At 54.0% G+C, this 21,992-nt stretch overlaps 2 protein-coding genes across 7 annotated transcripts; one reads left to right on the top strand and one right to left on the bottom strand.

Annotated features, from left to right (window-relative positions):
- Window positions 1-1,903: 1,903 nt before the first annotated feature.
- Cnot3 (CCR4-NOT transcription complex subunit 3) lies at window positions 1,904-17,949 on the top strand. 6 transcript variants are annotated; one of them, XM_076839016.2, is made up of 18 exons: window positions 1,904-2,153; window positions 6,520-6,594; window positions 6,705-6,772; window positions 7,025-7,099; window positions 7,241-7,330; window positions 7,573-7,701; window positions 7,791-7,886; window positions 9,004-9,223; window positions 9,317-9,450; window positions 9,944-10,000; window positions 11,191-11,572; window positions 11,664-11,787; window positions 12,547-12,745; window positions 14,796-14,895; window positions 14,993-15,191; window positions 15,405-15,537; window positions 16,198-16,323; window positions 17,578-17,949. In XM_076839016.2, exons 2-18 carry the CDS (start codon window positions 6,570-6,572, stop codon window positions 17,674-17,676), a joined length of 2,256 nt encoding a protein of 751 aa, XP_076695131.1. In that variant the 5' UTR covers window positions 1,904-2,153; window positions 6,520-6,569; the 3' UTR covers window positions 17,677-17,949. The 6 variants fall into 6 exon arrangements, with proteins under 6 accessions (XP_076695131.1, XP_076695130.1, XP_076695129.2 ...); XM_076839015.2 differs by having other exon boundaries at window positions 9,001-9,223; XM_076839014.2 differs by lacking the exons at window positions 16,198-16,323; window positions 17,578-17,949 and having other exon boundaries at window positions 15,405-16,185.
- On the bottom strand, window positions 14,459-21,793 carry Leng1 (leukocyte receptor cluster member 1). The gene is made up of 4 exons (XM_076839040.2): window positions 21,624-21,793; window positions 19,926-20,105; window positions 18,883-19,148; window positions 14,459-18,201 (listed from the first exon to the last, which is right to left on the bottom strand). Exons 1-4 carry the CDS (start codon window positions 21,753-21,755, stop codon window positions 17,988-17,990), a joined length of 792 nt encoding a protein of 263 aa, XP_076695155.1. The 5' UTR covers window positions 21,756-21,793; the 3' UTR covers window positions 14,459-17,987.
- Window positions 21,794-21,992: the final 199 nt, after the last annotated feature.

Here is a 21,992-nt window from a genome sequence, read left to right as displayed (position 1 = left end):
AGGACCACATTTTGGGGAGTCAGTGCTCTAGAAAAGTCTTCTGTGAGTGGCTCAGATTAGCTGCACACCGGAATCATTTCAGGAAAAATTACTGTCTGGTTCCCACCCCCAGAGAGTAATTTGGTTGGTCTAGTGTAAGCCTGGGTATCTGGATTTTTTTAAAGCTCCCCAAGTGATTCTATTGTGCAGCCAAGCCTGATCATCATCTCTCTGCATTCTTGAGGTTCCAAGTGTGAAGTATGGACTAACAGCATGATCTATGAGCTTGTCAGGAAAGCAGAATCTGAGACCTCTTAAACGAAAATCTGTATTTTAAGAAATCCCTAGATGATTTGTGAGATGCCTACAAGACATCTTTGTACCCATGGGCCACACTTTGAAAGGAAAGCTCTAGATCAGTAGCTCTCAAACTTCCTGGGAAATATGTAAAAATGCAGCTTCCCGGGTGCCACTCCCTTAGATCGGTATGGTTCTAGAAATACGAATTTTTACAAGCATTCCTTCCTCTCTTGCCTCATGCAATTCTGACAGAGGTGGTGCAGAATGTCTAACAGGCCATTACTTTTCACCACCTAGAGGAGTGTATTACTTCTGTTGTGTGACCCCAGGCAAAAACCTCCCAGTTCCCAGGAAGCTGAGGTACCCATTGAGTTTTCAATAAGTTATCACCTGCATTCTTTCAGCAAAAGCTATGACTGCTTCCTGTGTCTTAAGTACCAGGGAGGCAAAATTCAAATGGGGAACACAAATAAGTATGAAGATGACAGTCATGCAAAAATAAATCCTCACCTGAGCATTCAGTATGGTCAATTAGACTTTTTCCCCTGAGAGAAAGACAACGGAGCTGGGACGTGTAACGAGCAGGTGTTACTGGAGACAACCGAGGGAAGGGAAGGGCAGCCTCATCTGTACCTTCTGCGGCTTACTTACTGAAGAAAGGTGCAGAGGACAGTATTCCACTGTTTGCTCACCTAACCAGTCAAGGCAGGACAAAACCTCCACTTCTCGCGCTTTCCAACCAATTCTGCTATATATGATACTAGTGACTTGGAGGCACTGTCTCAAGTTCCTTCCTTAATTCAGCAAATACTGAGATTTAGAGATGTTCTAAACAGAAACAGTTAGAGAAAGACCATAAAGCTTAGAAAGCAAGAGATGCGGAAGGATGCTCCTGAGAGCCACACCTGCGGGATACACCCTAGGTCACACGTTGTATGTGTAGATGCCGCCCCACTCGCTACGTTATTGGGCAAACTGAGATGAATAACAGGACCAGCGAAGGAGAAGGGGTGGGCCTTCTTGCCTAGCTCCGCCCCCTCGGGCTGTCAGCTGTTTTGACTGGCAGATAAATTCGGTTAGGAACCAGCTAGGAAGGCACCTGTCTCGGATTAGGTACGCGGCTTTTAACGCCCACTCTCCATGCCTTCCTCCACTTTCCCCACCCACTTCCAGGTACAACCAATAGCTTCAAGGCAGAATGTACCCCGCAACCAATTAAGAGTGGCTCCGAACTTGACGGACGACTTCCCGCCCCTGATCAGCTTGGCTCCTCCTCCAGACCAATTGGTTAAGGAGAGGGGGGCGGGTACATCCAATCAGCACGACACAGGACTCCTGATGGACGCACAGGTCCTCGCGCTGGCGTGTTGTGCCCTGAGGCGGGAGGAGGAGGAGGAGCGAGGAAGAAAATCTGAGCCAATCCTAGCAGGCAGCGCGGGAGGCCAATCGAACGCCGCGCCTTGCAGTGATTGCCCAATCCGCAGGAGGGGGCCGGCCGCATCTCTGCCAAGAACCAATAGAGTGCGTCCGACGGCCAAGAGCGGCGTGCGGCAGGAGCAATGACAGGCCTATATTCGGGGCTCGGGGGCGGGTCGGCGCCAGAGACGAGAAGAGAGGAGGGGAGGCCTCCTCCGCCGCCGCCATCTTGGACCGGGCCCGGTCAGCTTCCGCGGAGCCTTCGGCAGACGCCGCGGCCTCCCTTGAGCCCCGACCCCCGTCGTCAGAACAACCCCGGGCCCACTCCCCCCACCCCACTTCCGCTTCGCGCCGCTATCGCGATAGCGCCCGGGCCCGGGGCGCGAGGAAAAGGCGGCGGGCGCTCGCCTCCCCCGCCTGTCGCGATACGCTCCTCAGCGGCGGCGCCAGCTCCTGCGGTGAGAGCGTCGGGCTCGACTGGGCCGGACCCCTTCCCCTCCCCCGGTGCCGCCGGCCGCCTTCCGTGCCGCCTGCCCCTGCGGTCCGCCGCCTGTCGCGACACGGCGCCCTGCCCTGCCTTGCCCTGCCCTCCCCTCGCCGCGCGCCCGCCGGGCCCCGCCGGGCCCCGCCGCCGGTCCGCACCCGCCGCTCGGCCCTTCCGGCCTCGGCCGCCGCCTCCCGCGTGGCGCCGCGCCGGCCCGGGTGCGAGGTGCCGCCCCCTCCGCCGCGCTCGAGTCCGCCCCCGCCGCGGCGCCCGCGCACCCTCCCGCCGCCAGCCCCCGGAGCGTGGCCGCCCCGCCCCGGGCCCTGCCACTGGCGGGCGATCTGTGGCGGACTGAGTCCCCGGCCCGCAGCGGCCGCGCTCGGAGTTAGAGCCTCAGCCAAAGTTTCCGCCTCGCAGCGTGTGGCTGTTGCCCCAGTGTAGAGTCCCGGCGGCCCGCCCCGTGCCTGTGCCTATGCTTGAGCCTGAGCGTGGCGACCCCCGACCCAGGCTGTCCCTGGCGTGCCCGCCCTGTTATCTGGGACTGGGCGCCGCCTCTGCTTCGGGGGTGCCGGGTCCTCTGGATGCACACTGCCTGCCTCTCCGGGTGTCAAGTCCACCGCGGTGCGGGTGTCGGGGCCGGTTAGCTCCCTGGGTCTGGGTGAAGCCTCCCGAGCCCACTCTCCGTGCTGTTGGTGAGCTCCCCGCGTGGGCAGGACACGCGCCTGTTTTTCTGAGTGGTAGCTGCTTTTTGGTGCAGGGGCTGTCTCCTCCCCCAGGATTAGCCTCCTGCCCTTTTGGTGAAGGTTCTCCACGCCAGGGGTTGTGCCTTCCCTGAGTCTGAGACATCTGTTTTTGGGTGTTGTCACCCCAGGAGCCAAGAGCCCCTTCCCCTTTGGTATTCTGCAGAGAACTCTTCCTATGAGGGTGTGATCGTCCCATCATTGAGTTTAGGAAGTTGTAAAATATGGGCTTTCAGGCCACTCACCTGTCACCCCACAGGGATGGAAAACCTCTCAGACCTAAGGTTTCTGATGGGAGAGGTGACTTTTCTCTCTAGGGTTGTGCTTTCTTTCCAGAGTAAGGAGTTTGTCTTGGTGTTGCCACTCCCAGGAATAAGGTCCCTGCTTTCTTTGGTGTTGACATTGTCCCCTCTCCTGGTTTTGAGGTGTCAATGCCCCCATGTGTCTTCACTAGTGAGACTAAGGACCCCCTTGGGTTGGGGTGCCCTTGGCCAGTGCTTCTCATCTCTGACCTTGTAATCACAAAGACCTTGCTGTGGGTCCCACTCTATTGTGGGAGTATGAGGTGCCTGAGACTGGAGATACCTCATGTGACCACCTTCCCAGGGAATAGAGTGCTCTGCTATAACTCCACGGTGGTAATTCCCATACCTACCCTTGGTGTTGGGCTCTCCCAGGGAATATAACTACCTCCACCCATGACCTGCCACCCTGGTGCCTGCATCTTCCCCAAGTTGAGACTTGCCTTGTGACACTGCTCACCAGAGCTCCTTGTCTAGAGTGTAAGCTCTCCTAGATCAAAGGCACTTTGCACCTAGATCTCTGTATGAGCATGTGATGGCCCCAGGATTAGGGACTAAGCTTTGTGCCCCTCATGGCGCCTGAGGTAAAGTTCTGGAGCCTCTTTGTTATTGGCTTCCCTGCTCTGGTGTGTGGCTCATCCCTCCTGCCCCCTCAGCGTGAGCTCCTAACTTTGGCGATGAACATGAGATCCTTGTGGTTGGGCCAGTTCTGGGCCAAGAGTCCCAGATTCTTCAGTTCTGTCTCAGACCCCACTGTCTGAGCACATGTTTGGTGTGAAGGCACCCCTTCTTCACAGGCCCTGAAGTAGTTAACTCCTGGGGGGGTCTCGGGGAAGCTTTGGATGAAGATCCTCTGGTGGCGTCTTCACCTCTGTGCTGCAGCACCAGCCTCGTTTCTCTTTGTACCTTTGCTGGGGATGGGGCATCTGGTGTGCAGGCATCCTCTTGGTTGCGGGGGTTCTTCGTGGTGAGAGAGTGTTTCCTCCACTGAGCTGAGACTCCAGCATCCCAGGGAGGAGTACCCTGGGCCTGTGGCACTTGCCCCTTCTCTTGTGGAGATGCTTTTCCCCAACCAGGTATTGTCCACACCAGTAGCAGCTGTGCCCACCTTGATGTCAGAAGCACAGCCCCAGCACCGTCCCACTCCTCTGGCCCCTTGCTTCTGACTCCTTCAGGACTTGCACCTCCTTGGTGCCACAGCATGGTCCCTCCTGGGGGGTATCAGCTTCTCCCCTAAGGTCCCAACCCCTTTGGTATGGGATTTGGGGAGGGCGTCACTTCCTTAAGGTGTAGAGTGCCTTATTTAGGAATGTGAACCATGAGATGACTTCTCCCTCCAGCCTCTGACCCTCTGTTGCACACTTGGGGTGGAAGGAGGGAGTGTAAAGTCTTGTAAAGTTCTTGTCCCTGATGAAGTGTAGGGGCTTTTCTGTGCTGGCGTGTTGGAGCCAGTACTCACTCTTGGTCAACATCCCTGCATGCTGCATTTTGGTGTCTGGGCCCTGGTAGAAGGACGCTGGATCAAAGGTACTTGCCCCAACCCAGTTTGAGTTCTCTCACTGGGACTGTCCTCTGTGTCCTGTTGCTTCACTTTCCTGGAGGTTCCCCGCATTTGTGTCCGTTGACCCTGAGGTACTGCTTTTCTTCAAATGACCCTGTACTGAGTCCCCTGAGTCTCAGGTGCCACCTCCACCTATCTCCATCCGTAGGAATAGGTCTCTATGGGATCAGTAAAAACAAAAATAGTAAACCCCGTGGTGAAGTATGGCTCTGTTCTTTCTTTTTGTGCCTCATGTCTTAAAGCCTGCTGTCTTTATAGTGCCCCATTCAGTAGGTGCTAACCCTTGTGGCAATTAGTAACAACTTTAAAATAAAAGAAGTTGTTGGGTATGATGGTTCTTGCCAGTAGACCCAGCTGCTTGGAGACTGAGGCAGGAGGACTGCTTGAGCCTGGAACTAGAAAACCTGAGCAACATACTGTGAATTTTTTTTTTTTTTTTTTTTTTTTAAGTAAGTTCCTTAGTTGCACTGGCCACCCTTTAAGAATTCAGAGGGCAGCCAATTCAGAGGCTGTGGAACATTTCCCACATTGTACGTGCTATTGGACAGGACTGTCCCCTGGGTGTTTCCTACCTGTTGGTGAGGATTCCTGGTGTGGTCCCGCCAGGTTGAGGCTCTTAGTCCTCCGTGTGAAGCAGTTGCTGCCTTCACAGTAGTAACTGTGGGTACCCCTGCCCTTTGTCAGTGGAGTAGGAATGTCCTTGGATCCTTGCTTTGCAGTGTAGGCCCCTGGAGAAGGCAACCTCTGCTTGCAACTCAGAAGTCCTCTTAGCATGGTCCTCCCTCCCAAGGGTCCCTTGGTCTCCGTGTTGGGACCTGTGGTGTGGCTTCAGCATGACTATAAAGACTGTGGTCTCCCCTGCATTGCATGTAACTTTCCTTAGGGCAAAGATGCCTGTCTTTAAGTTCTGGGTGCCTGCCCTGGTGGTATAGGTTCCTCTGAGTCTAAATTACCAGTCTATTTGATATGGAATTTCTTTGCATGTGCAGATCAACTCCCTTGTGGCTAAGGTACCTTTACATCCTCTTATCTTTGTAAGATTTCTATCTTTTCCCAACTCTCTCTTGGGTACTGCTTTCTGCCCCCAAATCACCTGCCCTTCTTGGTATCACACTCTTTGGGTTAGTATTGTTCCCTTTTGGCTCAAGGATTCGGCCCTGGGGTAAATTTCTTGGAGATCTATGCCCTCTCTGGTAGGATTGGGTTTAACTCTTCTTAGTTTTAGGTATCTCCTGTCACTCTTCCATCTTGCCCCAGCGTCCCCTCCCTCTTGCACACTTCATGGGTGCATACATAGTATCAGGCCTTCATGCCGCTTGTCTCTTGGCTTGCCTGAGGAATGACTTCTAGTCATCCCTGTTCCCAGTCCCTTTTTGTAGGAAGTGTGATTTCTAGGGCCAGTGCCTTTGTCTTGTAGTCAACCTTGTGCAGTATGACTGTCCTGCTCTACAAAATCCTTGGATGGTTATCTGGGGAAAGGATGCTCTGTACTCTAGGAACCTTCCAGTTCCTGGGTCAGAGGACCACAAAAAGTGTCTTTCCTCATTTTAAGAGAACTCCCAGAGTATCGCAGCTGGGTAATTGAGGGAGCATAAGGAGAATTGGACCCGGCCTCTCATTAGATAGTACACATTTTTTCCCTTTACCCTGCCTCGTACCCCACATTTCCCACCCGTTTTCATGTCTCTGGACCTGCAGAGGAATAGGTGTTAATTCCTCCCCAATCTTTGCCAGCAGCGTCTGTCTCCAAGGGAGTATGAAGAGAGTGCGTCTGTAGGGCAGGGAAGATGGCGGACAAGCGCAAACTCCAAGGTACCAGACTGACTACCCACTGCATGTGTAGCTGAATGCTCTCTTTGGGGGGGTTCCTCTTTGGCTGCTCAATGGGCAGGATTCTAACAGCCTGCCGTCCTCCCTCACAGGTGAGATTGATCGCTGCCTCAAGAAGGTGTCCGAGGGTGTGGAGCAGTTTGAAGATATTTGGCAGAAGGTACAAGGGCCCTAAAAATCTGGGTTTCCAGGGAGAACACAGGAAGCGCTTTGGGGGTCTCTGGGTGTTGGCAAGGGAGGGGGCTGTATATCCTGGTGCTAAGGACCTATGAGAACCAGCTTAAAAATGGATGGCGGGGGCTGGGTTGGGTGTCAGAGTCCCCTGCCTGAGGAAGAGAGACTGGACCTTTGCCATGGAGCAGGTTTCGGGACAGCCACTCCCACACTGACTGCTGGATTCTCCATCCCTCAGCTCCACAACGCAGCCAACGCGAACCAGAAAGAAAAGTATGAGGCTGACCTAAAGAAGGAGATTAAGAAGCTACAAGTGAGGGGGCTGGGGCTGGACTCCTGTGTCCTGTGGGAGGAGGGCCTGGGAGAGTGGACTACTGGGTCCCAGGAAAAGAGGGAGCTGAGGGTCCTGGTTCCCAGATCCAAGATCTGACTTTCTTGCTTCTCTTCTCTGCAGCGGCTGAGGGACCAGATCAAGACATGGGTGGCATCCAATGAGATCAAGGACAAAAGGCAGCTTATTGACAACCGCAAGCTTATCGAGACGGTAGGAACCCAGAGCCTAGGTCCCTAACCAGGGTGGTAGCCAGATTCCTGGGACCCCAGGGGGCAGAGATGGAGCAGTCACTCCAGAGATTCCAGGAGGAATACAGCATTTAACCTGAGGGAAGGGAAGAGGCAGTGGGCCTAGAGTCTGAGGGATGGGTCCTGAGGCTCAGATTCAGGTGTTGCTGGCCCTTAGTTCCATTCCCACCTTCAAGCCCCCCCTGCCAACTGCTTTCTCTGCAGCAAATGGAACGGTTCAAAGTTGTGGAAAGAGAGACCAAAACCAAAGCCTATAGCAAGGAGGGCCTGGGCCTGGCACAGAAGGTGGATCCCGCCCAAAAAGAAAAGGAAGAGGTTGGCCAGTGGCTCACGGTGAGTTGGGGCAGAGAAGAAGAGGTGAGCTTGGGGTCCTGGCCCCAGCATACCCAGGACCCCTGGCTAATAGCCTTCTCCCCCTGTAGAATACCATCGACACCCTAAACATGCAGGTGGACCAGTTTGAGAGTGAAGTGGAATCGCTGTCAGTGCAAACGCGCAAGAAGAAGGGTGATAAGGATGTGAGTGGGGGGAGCCCCGAGACCCATGGGGTGGAAGATGGAGGTGGGCTAGCAAGTGGGAGCCCATGGGAACTGGGTCTGGATGCCTGTGCAAACCTGGGGCGAGGGCTTGGAGAGGCAGAATTACGGTAGTACAGGAAGGAGGTAGACAGAATCAGGCCCTAGGTGTCTGGGTAGATGGTAGATAGCGAGGCCATCACAAAGAGGAGCAGTTTGGAGGAAAATGAACTCAGGTTCAGCTGGGGCCACAAAGTAAGTGTGAGACCTGAAGGGTGACATAGGTGGGAGGCCACATAGCACCTAGAGCCCAGATTCTCAGGAGAGGGTGGCAGGACAAGACAGGGCTCTGAGAGCAATGGGTATGGCCTGAAGGAGAAGAGTGGTCTGGGATGAAGTCAGATGTTAGAGTCCTGGATTCTACTCTAGGATTGTAGGGTGTGGATTCAGAGGAATACAAATAATGACCGATGGGGTTCACTAGGAAAGTTGGAGGTAGGAGTATGACAGTGTTGGATGTGAGACCCTGAGAAGTTTGGGAAGTAGGAACTCAGAGAGAGAGAGTGGTTCCTTGAAGAAAGGAGAAATTTGAAACTGATCTAAGATGTCAAATCCAAAAAGGAACTGGGGCCTTGGGAGCAGGCAAGAGCTGGGCTTCTGGATCTGGGTCTCTAGGGGTATACAGATAGGTATGTGGGCTGGTGATGGATGTGCCATGATTACAACAAGCAGATCCTCAGACAGGAACTGTCATTGTTACCGTTAGGGCGAGACAGGAGAACGGGTGTTTATCCCAGGAGGTCAGAGCAGGTGGGGGCTCAGTTGAGAGGCTGCAGGTGGCATAGGAGCATCTTGGTCTTTCACCAGTTTCCAGGGATCGCTGGAGACAAAAAGGGTCTAGGGAGGGTGTGGTAGGGATCCCTGAGATGTCAGAAACCTTGAGCTTGGTTCCTGTGGGGTAGAGGGTGGGCAGACTCCACACTGCCCCATGCTGGGAGGGGCCAGAGTGGAGCCTCCGGGTCACCATGGGGATTGGGGACTGAGGACAGGTTCTGTGGGGGCAGGAGGGGCCGGGCAGGCTCTCTGCAGCCCCTGAGCCTGGCCCTGGGCTCGCCAGCAGAAGCAGGACCGGATTGAGGGCTTGAAGCGGCACATCGAGAAGCACCGCTACCACGTGCGCATGCTGGAGACCATCCTGCGCATGCTGGACAATGACTCCATCCTCGTGGATGCCATTCGCAAGATCAAGGATGATGTTGAGTACTACGTTGACTCCTCTCAGGACCCCGACTTTGAGGAGAATGAGTTCCTCTATGATGACCTGGATCTCGAGGACATTCGTAAGGCCCTGGACTGACCTTCATGGTACAGAGGGTGAAGGCCCCAAAGGGTCAGCTGCACCAGCTAACCATGCCCCTCTCCTGCCTCCACAGCACAGGCGCTGGTCGCCACTTCCCCCCCCAGCCACAGCCACATGGAGGATGAGATCTTCAACCAGTCCAGCAGCACGCCCACCTCGACCACCTCCAGCTCTCCCATCCCCCCCAGTCCAGCCAACTGCACCACGGTGAGGACCCAGAGTAGCAAGATGCTATAACCAGGAGGATGGGAGTTAAGAGGAGCCTGTTTTCTCCAAAGTGGCCTGCAGGGAGGGCAGCTGAGGCCCTTCTTGATGTGAAGAGCTGATAGGTGGACCCTGGTGTCCCACACAATCTGAAGCCATGGGTGGGTCTTGGGTGTGTGGGGCCAGTGCAGGGGGCACCTGAGGCCCTGGGCAGCAAGCTCAGGCAGGGATCCAAGGACTGAAATTCCCTAAGGAGAGAAGGTTCCTTGGTTGTTAGGAAGATGGAGGCATTAATGCCAGCTCCCAAAAGACAAGGACATTGGGGAACCTGAATTTAGATGGTTTCTCCAGAAAAATTAAGGTTAGGTGTTTGGACAACTCTGGGGTATAAAGTCATTCAGCTGGGTCCAGGTCCCCAGGAGGTTCAGAGATTATGGTGTCTCTGTGTTGGGACCTAAGAGCCACACAGATGTCTGACTCCACCTTCCCCAACCAGGAGAACTCTGAAGATGATAAGAAGAGAGGACGCTCGACAGATAGTGAAGTCAGCCAGGTAGGTTCAAGCCAGTAATGGATGGGCATGTCCCCTGTTTATCCAGTGGTTCCCAAAGGCTTATTCAGGTCTGAGTGCTAGCCAGTGTGCTAGGCTTAGGCGAGTGGAGGCTCAGAAATCGTTGCCACCTTGAGGGGAGATAGGCAAGTGACTGACTGCTGTGGTTCAGGTGGCCATGCCCTGGGCACCAGAAGAAGACGAGGCAGCCGCAGTTCACAAGGGCAAGCTCCAACCGGAAGCTTGGAAGTGGGATGAGTCTGGCCTGGGATTGTTGGGCTACAGGGCTAGGGCTTTGTGGACCAGCCCTGAAGGGGCCAAGCAAGACTGAGAAGCGATAGGTTGAAAGCAGACACCTGCCGTGGAACTACCTGGGTGGGAACACACAAGGATGACGTTAGGAAGGGCAGAATGGGCCTAAGCTCCCCTGTGGGCCAATGAGAGGGTTGGTCCAAGGGAGAGGCCCTTGGTGGACATCAGTGAGACTGGTGTGGGGACCAGGATTGGGAGCAGTGAGAGAGGCTGGGGCAGGGACTCCCAGGTGGGCTCTGCCACCTTCCTGGGCCCCCACAGCCAAACAGCAGTCCCAGGAGGGAAGTGGGTAGCCAGTCCCATTTGGTGCCTGGTGAGCCTGAGTTTCCCATGTCATACCAACCACAAGTTGGTATGACAGCCCACGTTGTCTGTCAGAACTTGGCTGCAGCAGGGATGCTCTGCTACTGCTTTCTTCAGTGCTGTAATGTATGACTCCATGAGTGGCTGTAGTGGTCCTTTCAGTGACATTCAGAAGCAGTGCTTGACTGTCGGCTGGTTTTCTTCTACTCTTGAACATGAGGCTGCTCCGGCTCCTCTCACATTGAGGGCATTTAGGAGTCTCCCACTAGTCCCTTTTGACCAACAACAGATGGGTCTTCGCTGACTGACAGCAAGAGTTGTGCCAGATCACCATAGGGTACATGGGGAGGTGTTCTGGCAGAATTTAGGGAGCTGGGCAGACTGGAAATAAACGTGTTTTGAGCACGAAGATGACTGAAGCAGTTAGGATGAGGTCCCCCGGTTCCCTGGAGTTTGGGAGCAGTCAAGGGCAACAAGTTCAGAGAAGAGGTTGGTAGGACCATGATGGAGCCTGAGCCTGAGGTGGGTGGGAACCTGCTGATCCACTGGGTCCTGACACTGTTCTCTCTTCCCTGCAGTCTCCAGCCAAAAATGGTTCCAAGCCTGTCCACAGCAACCAGCATCCCCAGTCCCCAGCTGTGCCACCCACCTACCCCTCTGGTCCCCCGCCTGCCGCCTCTGCCTTGAGCACCACCCCTGGCAACAATGGGGCACCTGCCCCAGCAGCACCCCCAAGTGCCCTGGGCCCTAAGGCCAGTCCAGCTCCCAGCCACAACTCGGGCACCCCTGCCCCCTATGCTCAGGCTGTGGCCCCACCAGCCCCCAGTGGGCCCAGTGCTGCCCAGCCCCGACCCCCCAGTGCCCAGCCTGGCGGGGGTGGTGGTGGCAGTGGTGGAGGGAGCGGCAGTAATAGTAACAGCAGCACAGGTGGAGGGGCTGGCAAGCAGAACGGTGCCACCAGTAAGTGAGGCCGACAGGGTGGGAGGAGGGGCCTGGAGCAGGACAGGGAGCAGCCAACAGCCCCTTTCTCTTTGCCTTTTGCTCCCCCCAGGCTACAGCTCAGTCGTGGCAGACAGCCCTGCAGAGGTGGCCCTGAGCAGCAGTGGGGGCAACAGTGCTAGCAGCCAGGCCCTGGGTCCGGCCTCAGGTCCCCACAATCCACCACCCAGCACCTCGTGAGTGTCTTAGCAGTGGCAGTTGCAGCCTTTCCTGGAACACATAGGCTCTGGTGGCTCCCTCATTGGGGATTGCTAACCTGGCCTCGATGGGCAGGGCGTCCAGTGGGTTTTGACTTCCACCTTTGCTAGGTGTCCTGTCTCCACTTCTCTTCACCTGGGAAGTGTGCATTAGCCTCTAGCTTTATCCAGTAGCTTGTCCTAAATCCACCTTCCTTTCACTAGGACTTTTCTCCAGTGCCCCACCATATTCTCACCATTTCTGTTTCCTGACCCAAGGCTGACTCCCACTGGATGGGACATTGTTCCACTTTTCCAAGTGAAATGTCCACAAATCCTCCTTTGTTTCCAGTCATTCCTCCAAAGTTTAAGTCAGAGCACTCCTCTGGGTCCACCTGTTTTTGAAAGAATACTAAATGAAGGACCTGTCATCCTCCTCCTCCTCCACCCCAGCTCTAGCTGGGTTGCCCCAGGGGCACCTGCCCTGTGTCCATCTACCTGAGGACATCCCCCCCCCCCCCCCCCCCCCCCCCCCGTTCTCTCTTTACCTCATGGCCTATTTGAGCACCTTCAGAATCTGTATTCCCACTCCGGCAGCTCTGCTTTACTGAGGAAAAAATCCCAGAAATTGATTCTACCTTGGTCCCAAAAAACTGTTTCTGTCCTGGGTAGCCCCTCTCAGAGCCCATCTGGCTTCTCTGTGCTCATCACTCCCATGACTTTCCTCTGAGCCACTTCCCCTTCTCATCTTCTTCCCAGGAAAGAATCCAGTGCAGCAGCCCCAACGGGGGCTGGCGGTGTGGCCCCAGGCTCAGGGAACAACTCAGGGGGACCCAGCCTTCTAGTGCCACTGCCTGTGAACCCCCCAAGCTCCCCAACACCCAGCTTCAGTGAGGCCAAGGCAGCTGGTGCTCTGCTTAATGGACCTCCGCAGTTCAGCACCACCCCAGAAGTCAAGGTGAGTTCTGAGTATCCCTGATGACTGTGGCCTCCAGGTGTTTTCCTGCACCCTGCTCCAGGTCTCCAGCAACACCTCTACCTCCCCTTCCTCTCTGAATGTTTATCTGTTTTTTTCTTCCCTTTTCTCACTTGTTCTTTTCTCTGGACCTTTTCCACCCCACATCCTCACCTCCATCTCTGGTGCTCTCAACCCCCTTGGCTCTTTCTGGGACTGTGTGTTTCTCTAGTCTTCTTTCCCTCTCTGTTGATTGTATTTGTTCGCTTGCTTTCCATGGGTTTGTTTTTTATCTCCTCAGACCCTCAGTCTCTGTCCTGTCCTGAGATGCATGGTACTTTCTACTTCACATGCCCATTCCCTAAGTCACCATGCCCTTGGCCCTTCTAAAAGACCATTTCAGTCAAGAAAACACTTGAATGGGGTGTGGTGTCACACCTATAATCCCAGCAACTCAGGAGGCTGAGGCAGAAGCATCACAAGTTTGAGGCCAATCTAGGCAACTTGCTGACCCTGTCTCAAAAAAAAAAAAAAAAAAAGTATACACACACACACACACATACTGGGGATGTAGCAGAGTGGTAGAACACAACTGGGTTCAATCACCAGTACCAAAAGCAAAAAAAATATTTGTTCAGGTCATTTCTCTGAGTCAGGTTTTGTGCTGGTTCCTGCCGTCAAGAATTGTTCCAGTGCTAGAGGGAGCTGTGTGTGATCAGGTGGCCACAGAGGAGGCTCTTGTTGGCTGCAGAGGGGTACCTGACCTGTTCTGGGGGGCAGGTCCAGGAAGGCTATGAGGGGCCTGATGCATAAGCTGTGTGCATAGGATAGGTGGGAACTGACAGCCAGAGGAATTCTGGGAAAGGCACTGATCAGCCCAGGCAGTCTGGGTGGATTCAGCAGAGGAAGAGCCTGCACACATAGCAGGGGGGTGTTCCTATGAACCTGACCAGGCTGTCCAGCTCCAGGTCCTGGCTGCCTGTGCCTCTTTCTCTTCATTGAAAAGTAGAACTCCTCACTGTTAACACCTGCCACATAGGATTATTTGCCAGACCATTCTTTATAAGGCCCTTGGAATAGTTTCTGACCTAGAAGAAGCTTTCAAATTGCATAGGTATCAGAAAATTCATGGTGTGTGCTTTTCTGGAAAACGGAATAAGCAACTTTGAGAAGGAGTCCATGGTTTTTAAAAGGAAAAAAATCACTGGGGCGGAACATGGGAGCTTTGCCAAGGTTTTGGGTAGAGAAGGGACAAAGACAGCTTGCTGGAGAGGTCCCTGTGGACTGCTGTGGGTGAAACAAAAGTGGTATGAAGGCCTGGGCAGCTCCGGGCATGGCCAGGGGATGGAATGGGTCTATCCAGGATATTTGGATGCAGGGTGGATGGGCCTTGGTGACCGAAGTGTTGTACAGAATGGGTGGAGGAGCAGTCCTGACTGCAGGGAGCAGAAGTCAGTTCCAACCCAGTTAATACCAGTCCAACTTGCTGGTATTCCCAAAGAGGGCACCAAGTCCCAGAGGGATAACCTTTCACTCTCAAGGGAATGAGACCTCCCACCTCCCTAAGATGCCCCACAATACCAAGTAGTCAAGTGGCTTTTTTTCCCCAGAGTTTGGGGTCCCTTTAGGAATGTCTTAAGACAAACGGTGGCACAATCGGTATTCTGTAGGTCGTATTCTACAATGGAGAGTCCACACAGTTTCCAGTTTTCCCCATAGCAGTTCTTTTACATGTTAGATACATTTTTTTTTTTTTTTAATATGACAGCGGAATGCACTACAATTGTTATTACACATACAGAGCACAAGTTTTCTCTGGTTGTATACACAGTATATTCACACCAATTCGTGTCTTCATACCTGTACTTTGGATAATGATGATCATCACATTCCACCATCATTCATAACCCCATGCCTTAGGTACATCTTAAGGCATGAGTAATTGCCGTTGATGGCTCTCAGCAGAACAGGCAAGAGTACTTGGGGCCTGATAGGCTGTTCTTAGCAATCTCTGGCCTGTGCCCTTAGTACAGACCTTTTCTTTCCTTCCTAGGCTCCTGAGCCTCTGAGCTCCCTGAAGTCCATGGCAGAGCGGGCAGCCATCAGCTCTGGTATTGAGGACCCTGTGCCAACGTTACACCTAACGGAGCGAGGTAAGAGTCCAGGGATGGTGGAGAAGGGGGCAGGTCAAAGAGAAGGGGTTGGCCCCATCCATCCTCATCCAAGGGCTTGACCCTCCCCTCCCCACAGACATCATCCTGAGCAGCACATCAGCACCTCCGGCCTCAGCCCAGCCACCCCTGCAACTGTCAGAGGTGAACATACCACTGTCGCTGGGTGTGTGTCCACTGGGGCCAGTGCCCCTCACCAAGGAGCAGCTCTACCAGCAGGCCATGGAGGAGGCTGCCTGGCACCATATGCCCCACCCCTCTGACTCCGAGCGCATCCGGTGAGGGGCCACAGAACGGGCTGGGGGCCGGGACTCCAGAGTCTGAGGGAGGAGGCAGCAGCTGGGGAGCTGGCTCCCAGTCCTGAGAGGCTGTAGGTAAAAGTGAGCTGGCCCCAGGAAGTGATGAAGGCCTGGCTCAGGTTCCCTCCAGATGGCCTGAGATCGGGGCAGGAGCCAGAAAGCAGCTGGCACTAACCCCCTGCTGCTCCACAGGCAGTACCTACCCCGGAACCCTTGCCCGACGCCCCCCTACCACCACCAGATGCCGCCCCCACACTCGGACACCGTGGAGTTCTATCAGCGCCTGTCGACTGAGACGCTCTTCTTCATCTTCTACTATCTGGAGGTACAGCAGGGCCCCCGGGGCAGCCTCGGGCCCCCCGGCTCCGCCGCCACCGCCGCCGTCCCCCCTCGGGCTGGAGGGGCGAGGTGGGTGCCCCAATGCGGCCACCGGGACCGCACCCCCCTCCCTATCCCAGTCCTGGGCCCTGTTCCCCCAAACCAAGACTGTCCCAGTCTCCATCCAGCCCAGTGGTGTCAAGAGCTACTCAGACTGAGGGAGAGGCAGGCCTCAGTGGCAGCCCCAGACCATTTGGTTTCTCCCTGGCATGGCCTAAAGCCCCTTCCCAGCTCTCCTCAGCCAGGCCCTTTAGTCTTGGACCTCCTGTTTTCAGGCATCCTCCTGACCCCAGCCCATCAGGAGTACCCTCCCCCATCCCCACTGAGTAGTACTCTAAACCTTCTCTTTTGAGCTCTCGTCATATATTAGTTTCTCTTCCTTCTCAAAGCTTCTCTGAAAGCAATTTCCACCTCCTGTCTCATTTTTCTTCTCCTGACCAACATTGGTATGTTCCATGCCCCCAGCGCTGTCTCCAAACGGATTGTCCAGCCCAACTGTGGTCTGTAGTGGGGGCCCGGGTCCAGCCCTGATGCCCCACCCCATTCCCCTGGTCCCTAACCAGCTTGGGGGCCCCCTGATCCCCCCCTTCCTGCCTTCTTCCCCTAGGGCACTAAAGCACAGTACTTGGCAGCCAAGGCCCTAAAGAAGCAATCATGGCGATTCCACACCAAGTACATGATGTGGTTCCAGAGGCATGAGGAGCCCAAGACCATCACCGATGAGTTTGAGCAGGTGAGGGCCCCACCCACCCTGGTCCCACTGAGAGATGGCTAGCATTCCCAAGCCCAGGCAGCCCCTGCTGGCCTTTCTCCTTTACTCCCACTCTTCAGCCAGCTGAGACCTGCAGACTAACCAGGATTGCTCTGCCTGGGATGCAGTTCTCATCCTTCACTTGTTGAGCTCTAGTCTGAACCCAAACACTGGGCCCAAAACAGGCTCAAACTGAGCCCAAGTGTTCCTGGCCAAAGACGACTTCCTGGAGCCAGCAGCCTGTGTCTCTTCTGTGTGGCACTAGGCGCCTTGGTTGGGAATGTGAATGTCCTAGTTGACATGTCTCCCTGAAGCAGGCTGTGGGCTCCACTGTACCCAGCAGCAGGGGCTCAGCAGACACTAGGGAGGCTGTCAAGGTGGCCTTCTCACGTTCCAACAATTAGCCCCTAGGAAACATCTTGTAGTCAGCCTCCTGAGTTTGAGCCCAGCTCCAGCTGGCTGACCTTGGGCAGGCAAGTCCCTTATTCTATTCTGTCATCTTATTTGTAAAAATGGGGTAATAGGACCCACCCCTGCAGTTGTACAAGGATGAAATGAGTTAATAACATGTAAGTACTAATGGTGCCTGCTGTACAATGTTGGGGGACATTTTTTTTTTTAAAGTTACTTTCATTTGGTGTGTTCCACAGTGGTTTTCCTCCACAAATGTTTCCCAGATGTCAAGCCCCTTCAGTGATCCTTGTCCTCACCAAATTCCATCCTGCTCCTCTGATCTCCAGGCTGCTTTCTTTGAAGCATTTCAGACCCTCACTCAGGACCTAGCTCTTCTCCAACCTTGATCACTTGACTGCTGACTTTGTGTCCCATCCTAGTTTGGTCCTTCACATCAGTACATTCTAGGGCATCCAGTCACTTAGAAATTCCACACCATCACTGTCACAATAAAGTGTCCCTGCAGAGCACTTGGAATGTAGACTCTGAGCATGTTGGGAGCTCTAGGCAAGGGCGATGGTACCTGTGGCCTTAGGTTCTTTGTGGAGACGCCACACTTAGGCCTTTACATCTGTACTGAGCACCCGGGAGATGCTCCACAGCTGCAGCCATCTGAGAGCAGGGGGGAGCTTTGCAGACAGGCCTGGGTAGAGGCCTGACTGGGGGGCACACACCAGATTACTGCGGTGGAGTGGAATTGTGTGTGCATGTGGGGCAGTTGGTCTGACCCAGCTACCAGTCCACCACCTCATCCACTCACTGACCACCTTCTCCCCTGGCCAGGGCACCTACATCTACTTTGACTACGAGAAGTGGGGCCAGCGGAAGAAGGAAGGCTTCACCTTTGAGTACCGCTACCTGGAGGACCGGGACCTCCAGTGACACCGGCCCCCTCTACCTGACCCTTCCCCCGCATGCTGATCCCCCTGCCCAGGTGAGGGCCCTGCCCTGGAAGACTGGGGAGGCCCCAGGCCATGGGGCACCCCCTCCCCCAGGAAGCAGGGAGAGGGCCGGGAGGTTTTCTCTTCCTCTCAGCCCCACCCTGGGGGCCCCGGGGGCGAGGGCTGCCCCCTCCTCCCCTCCCCAGTGAGGGACATTTTTTGGTAAACCTATTTTCATTTTGGAAAATATTTATGAATAAATAGTTTTATATGACGGCTGGCAGCACAGCCTCTCCTATACCCCCTCAGGAGTCAGTGAGCAAGATGATCCTGCTGGCGGGGCCGCCGGGCTAGCTGGGGGTTGAACTGGGAGTTGTACCGCCTGCGTCGATCATCTATCTCTTCCTCTGGCTGACCCTCCTGGGGTACCCTGCCTTGGATCCGGGCCAGCAGGGCCTCAGCCCGAGCCCTCTCAGCCACTTCCCGCCGAAGACGCTCAGCTCGAAGCTGGTCCAGGGATGGGGGCCTAGGGAAGAGAAGCAAGGTCAGAAAGCAGGGCAGCCCTCTTTCCTCTACCACCAGTAGCCCCTATGTCTCAGGCTACTGCTTCAGCTCTTGAAGCCACCTGGTGCAGGATCACCATGAGGAAGTCTCTGCCCACCCTTTTGTGGGCTTCTGTTCTCCCCAGTCCTAAAAGCAGGTGCCCTCTGCACGCCACACACCCCAACCGAGGTGCAGAGTAGCATCCTGGGGAGAACAGGGAAACCTCTGGACTGGTTTCCTCTTGTGAGGTAAATCAAATTGTAGTCAGAAACGCCCCCTGCACTTGGGATCTAACATCTTGAGGACACAAGCCTGCTTTTATTCTCTAACCCAGTGATTCTCAAATGTTTTGGTCTCAGGACCCTTTTATACTCTTAAAAATCTTTGATTTCCTCAATTTTTAAGTATACATACTGGAGTAGAAATGAAACAAATTTTGGACGCAAGTGTTCATAACATCAAGAAATCAGAGCAAAGACATCTCACATCATGAAAAAGCAGCTTGACACTACAGGACTCCAGAGGGCTTTTTTGGAACTTGGGGTCCATGGACCACATGTTGAGAACACTTCCTACCCCACCTGCCATATCAGCTGTGGTGCCCAGGCAGGGCTGCTGCCACGTTCTCTGGAATGGTCTGCCCTGCATTTGTCTTTGTTCTTACTGCTTGGGCCGCTGCTTCTCAGATCCTTCCATTTTTCCCTTTCTGTTGTGACCTCGTTCTTCACTACTGTGCCTTCTCTTCTTCCCCAGATGTTTCTGCATCTCCTGTAAGGGGTCTAGTCGGCTCTTGATCTTCTCATCTGTGCTTGAGCCTGTTGGGGAACCCCCTCGCTTTGGGGGGAGCTGGTACCAAGGGGGTTGAGTCTGGGCCTCTGCTGCACTCTGGCCCAGGTATGTCAGGATGCCCAGCGCTTTTTCTTGCCTCTCCTGAGGGAGCCAGAAAACAGAAGAGATGTTGATAGAACTTCAGTTCCTCAGGGAGCTCTAGATGTGGTAACAGAGAAACCGAGGGCATCCTACCCAGAGCACAAGGTCCTGGGGAGACACAACCAGTCATTCCACACTGGAAATCAAGGGCCAATCATCAATCAGCTATCAGGTGCTAAGGCCTAATGCAAACAGGCTGAACTCCTGATGTAGGCACAGTGGCAAATGTAGTACCAAGCAGGTAAATGGGAGGATGGGGCAGAGCTCTCTCTGAGTTCAAAGGCAGGCTTTGGGGAGACAGCTGAAAGCACAGTGGTGGAGGTTGGGGAATAACAATCTCAGAATGATGGAAATGCCAGAGAGCTATAGAGTGGCAGGGTCTGATTCACATTTAAAAAGTTTAAGAAGCTGGGTGTGGCAGTGCACGCCTGTAATCCCATCAGCTCAGGAGGCTGAGGCAGGAGGATTGCTAGTTCAAAGCCAGCCTTAGCAATTTAGCAAGGCCTTAAGCAACTCAGCAAAACCTTGTCAATAAATGAAATACAAAAAAGGGCTGGGGATGTGGCTCAGGGGTTGAGTGCCCTAGGGTTCCATCTCTGGTACCCCAAAATAAAAAATGTCAGCACCACCTCCATCATCTACTAACCAGGACTGTGAGTGCCCCACAGGAACTTTCACTATACTTCTTAATGCTCACTCACAGCCCGGGGCCAAAATGTCCTCCGTCTCCCAGCTCTCTTCAGTATCCCTCTGATGACACAGATGAGGCCAGCTTACTTTTTCCTGTCGTTTTTCTTCCTCATAGTCTTTATTGCCTCTGGTCACCCCTTTCCCTTCCTCCAGCAAATCCCGGAACAGGTCCACAGGGCCAGACCTTGGAGCTCCCGCCTCTGCTGCATCAAGTTCAGACAGTGAATTCTGATGCCTGGCTTTCTTCCTTAGGAACTCTGTGCGAGCCTGGGGGGAAAGAATTATAGGTGGGATATGCAAAACCTACAGGTCACTCAAGGGGACTCAAATGTGCTGACTGCAGAAAGCATAGCGGTCCATCATGCTGGGGGCTACAAGAGAGAACACAGGCACTGGGACCCAGAAGAGGCACCCGTCTCAGCATGGGTGAAAATAGTAAATGGTGAGGTTATCAAGGACAGGTGGAAAAAGATCCCTGGCCTAAACCAAAAGGGATTCCAGTCTGGATAAAAACAGGTACAGGACCAGGCATGGTAGTGCTTGTAATCCCACGTACTGGGAAGGCTGAGGCAGGGAATGCAAGCTGGAGGCCAGCTAGGACAACTTGGCAAGACCCTATTCCAAAATTTAATGGCGGGCTGCAGATGTAGATTGGTAGTGGAGCATTTGCCTAACATGTTTGAGTCCCTGGTTTCAATCTCCAGTACCACAAAGAGGAAAAAAAAAAAAAAAAAAAAGAGCTATTGGGCTAGAGGTGCTGCTCAGTGGTCGAGCCCCAGCTTAGCATGAGTGAGGCCCTCGGGTTAGATTTGGTGGTAATGGTGGTGATTTACAATGGTTATGAATGTAGTCAGATTGCTTCAGGGCGAACGCTCTAAATCCCAGGCATTGTATGAAGTCACTACCCCAAAATGATTAGTAATTTATACTGAAAAACGAGAATTTTAAAACCCCAGATTGCCACCACCTCTCCAGCCACCGTTGAGGATCAGATTAGCTGAGGCATTAGGTGTAAACCAAACAAATTTAGGAGCTATAAAGAAAGCCTCTGAGTTGAGTGTGGTGGTCCATGCTTCTAATCCTAGAGACTCAGGAAACTGAGGCAGAAGGATCTTAAGTTTGAGGCCAGCCTCAGCAACTTAAGTGAGACCTGTCTAAAAAGCCGGGAGGGTGGTGGGAATGTAGTTTAGTAGGTAGAGCGTCCCTGAGTCCAATCCCCAGTACAAAAACAACAGGGAAAAAAAAAAAAAAAAAAAAAACTTGCGTCTGGGAAGCAGTTCAAGGAAAGGGCTCGTCCAGTGAAGTGGAACCTGGCTTGTGCCACTGTTCCCTCTTCCAGTGCCTTCCTCTCTGAAGCTACCTCGCTTCGTGCAAGATGACAACCCCCCTCCGAGAACTCAGTGCTTAAGATTCGGAAATCAAGTGGTCTGCACAAACTGAGCACACAAATAGGGTGCGCAGGCAAACTGGTTAAAAAGTGACTTCCTTGAAACGCATTTTTACAGATTCGTTTATTTATTCAACAACTAATTATTAAGCTCCTACTCTGAGGCAGGCTCTGGACACTGCAAACACATCGGGGGAGAATCAAGACCAGAGATTTCTAGAGGTTTTACGGAAGTGGGCTTAGAGCTAGCAAAAAAAAAAAAAAGTCGCCAAAAGCTGGAGCGGCGTCTAGTACCAGCGCACCGCGCCTGCGCATCTCCCACTCCCACTTCCGCTTCCTGCCCGCGACGCCGGTGCGATTGGCCGGGATAGCTCTGTCCGCCCGTACTCGAAGCTTACCTCTTGTTGAGCAAGCAGTACCCTCCGCTCACGCTCCTTTTCTTCCTCCCTGGCCTGAGCTTCGTCACGCCTCACGCGGGCGACATTGTCCTTATTCCGAACATGCCAGCTCTTCTTGGGCAAGATGTTCATGGCGCTGCAGCTGTACACAGACTGGCAGACCCGCCTTCTAGCACTTCCAATTGGCAGGAGATGCCCCGCCCTGTTCCCTACCTCGGCCACGGTTTGGTTTAGGTCAATTGGCACCGCCCCTCCAAATCCGTAGAGAAAGGTGATTGGCCGAGACACTCTCCATCACAGCCAATCCCAGACATTGGGCGTTTTGTACGCCTGGCGACAGCTCTTGTCGGGATTGTCAAGCGGCCCTGC

Source organism: Callospermophilus lateralis, chromosome 18, assembly GCF_048772815.1.
Source record: "Callospermophilus lateralis isolate mCalLat2 chromosome 18, mCalLat2.hap1, whole genome shotgun sequence".
Lineage (NCBI taxonomy): Eukaryota > Metazoa > Chordata > Mammalia > Rodentia > Sciuridae > Callospermophilus > Callospermophilus lateralis.
The sequence above is the reverse complement of the archived record's forward strand: the minus strand, read 5'-3'. Positions and strand labels throughout refer to the sequence as shown.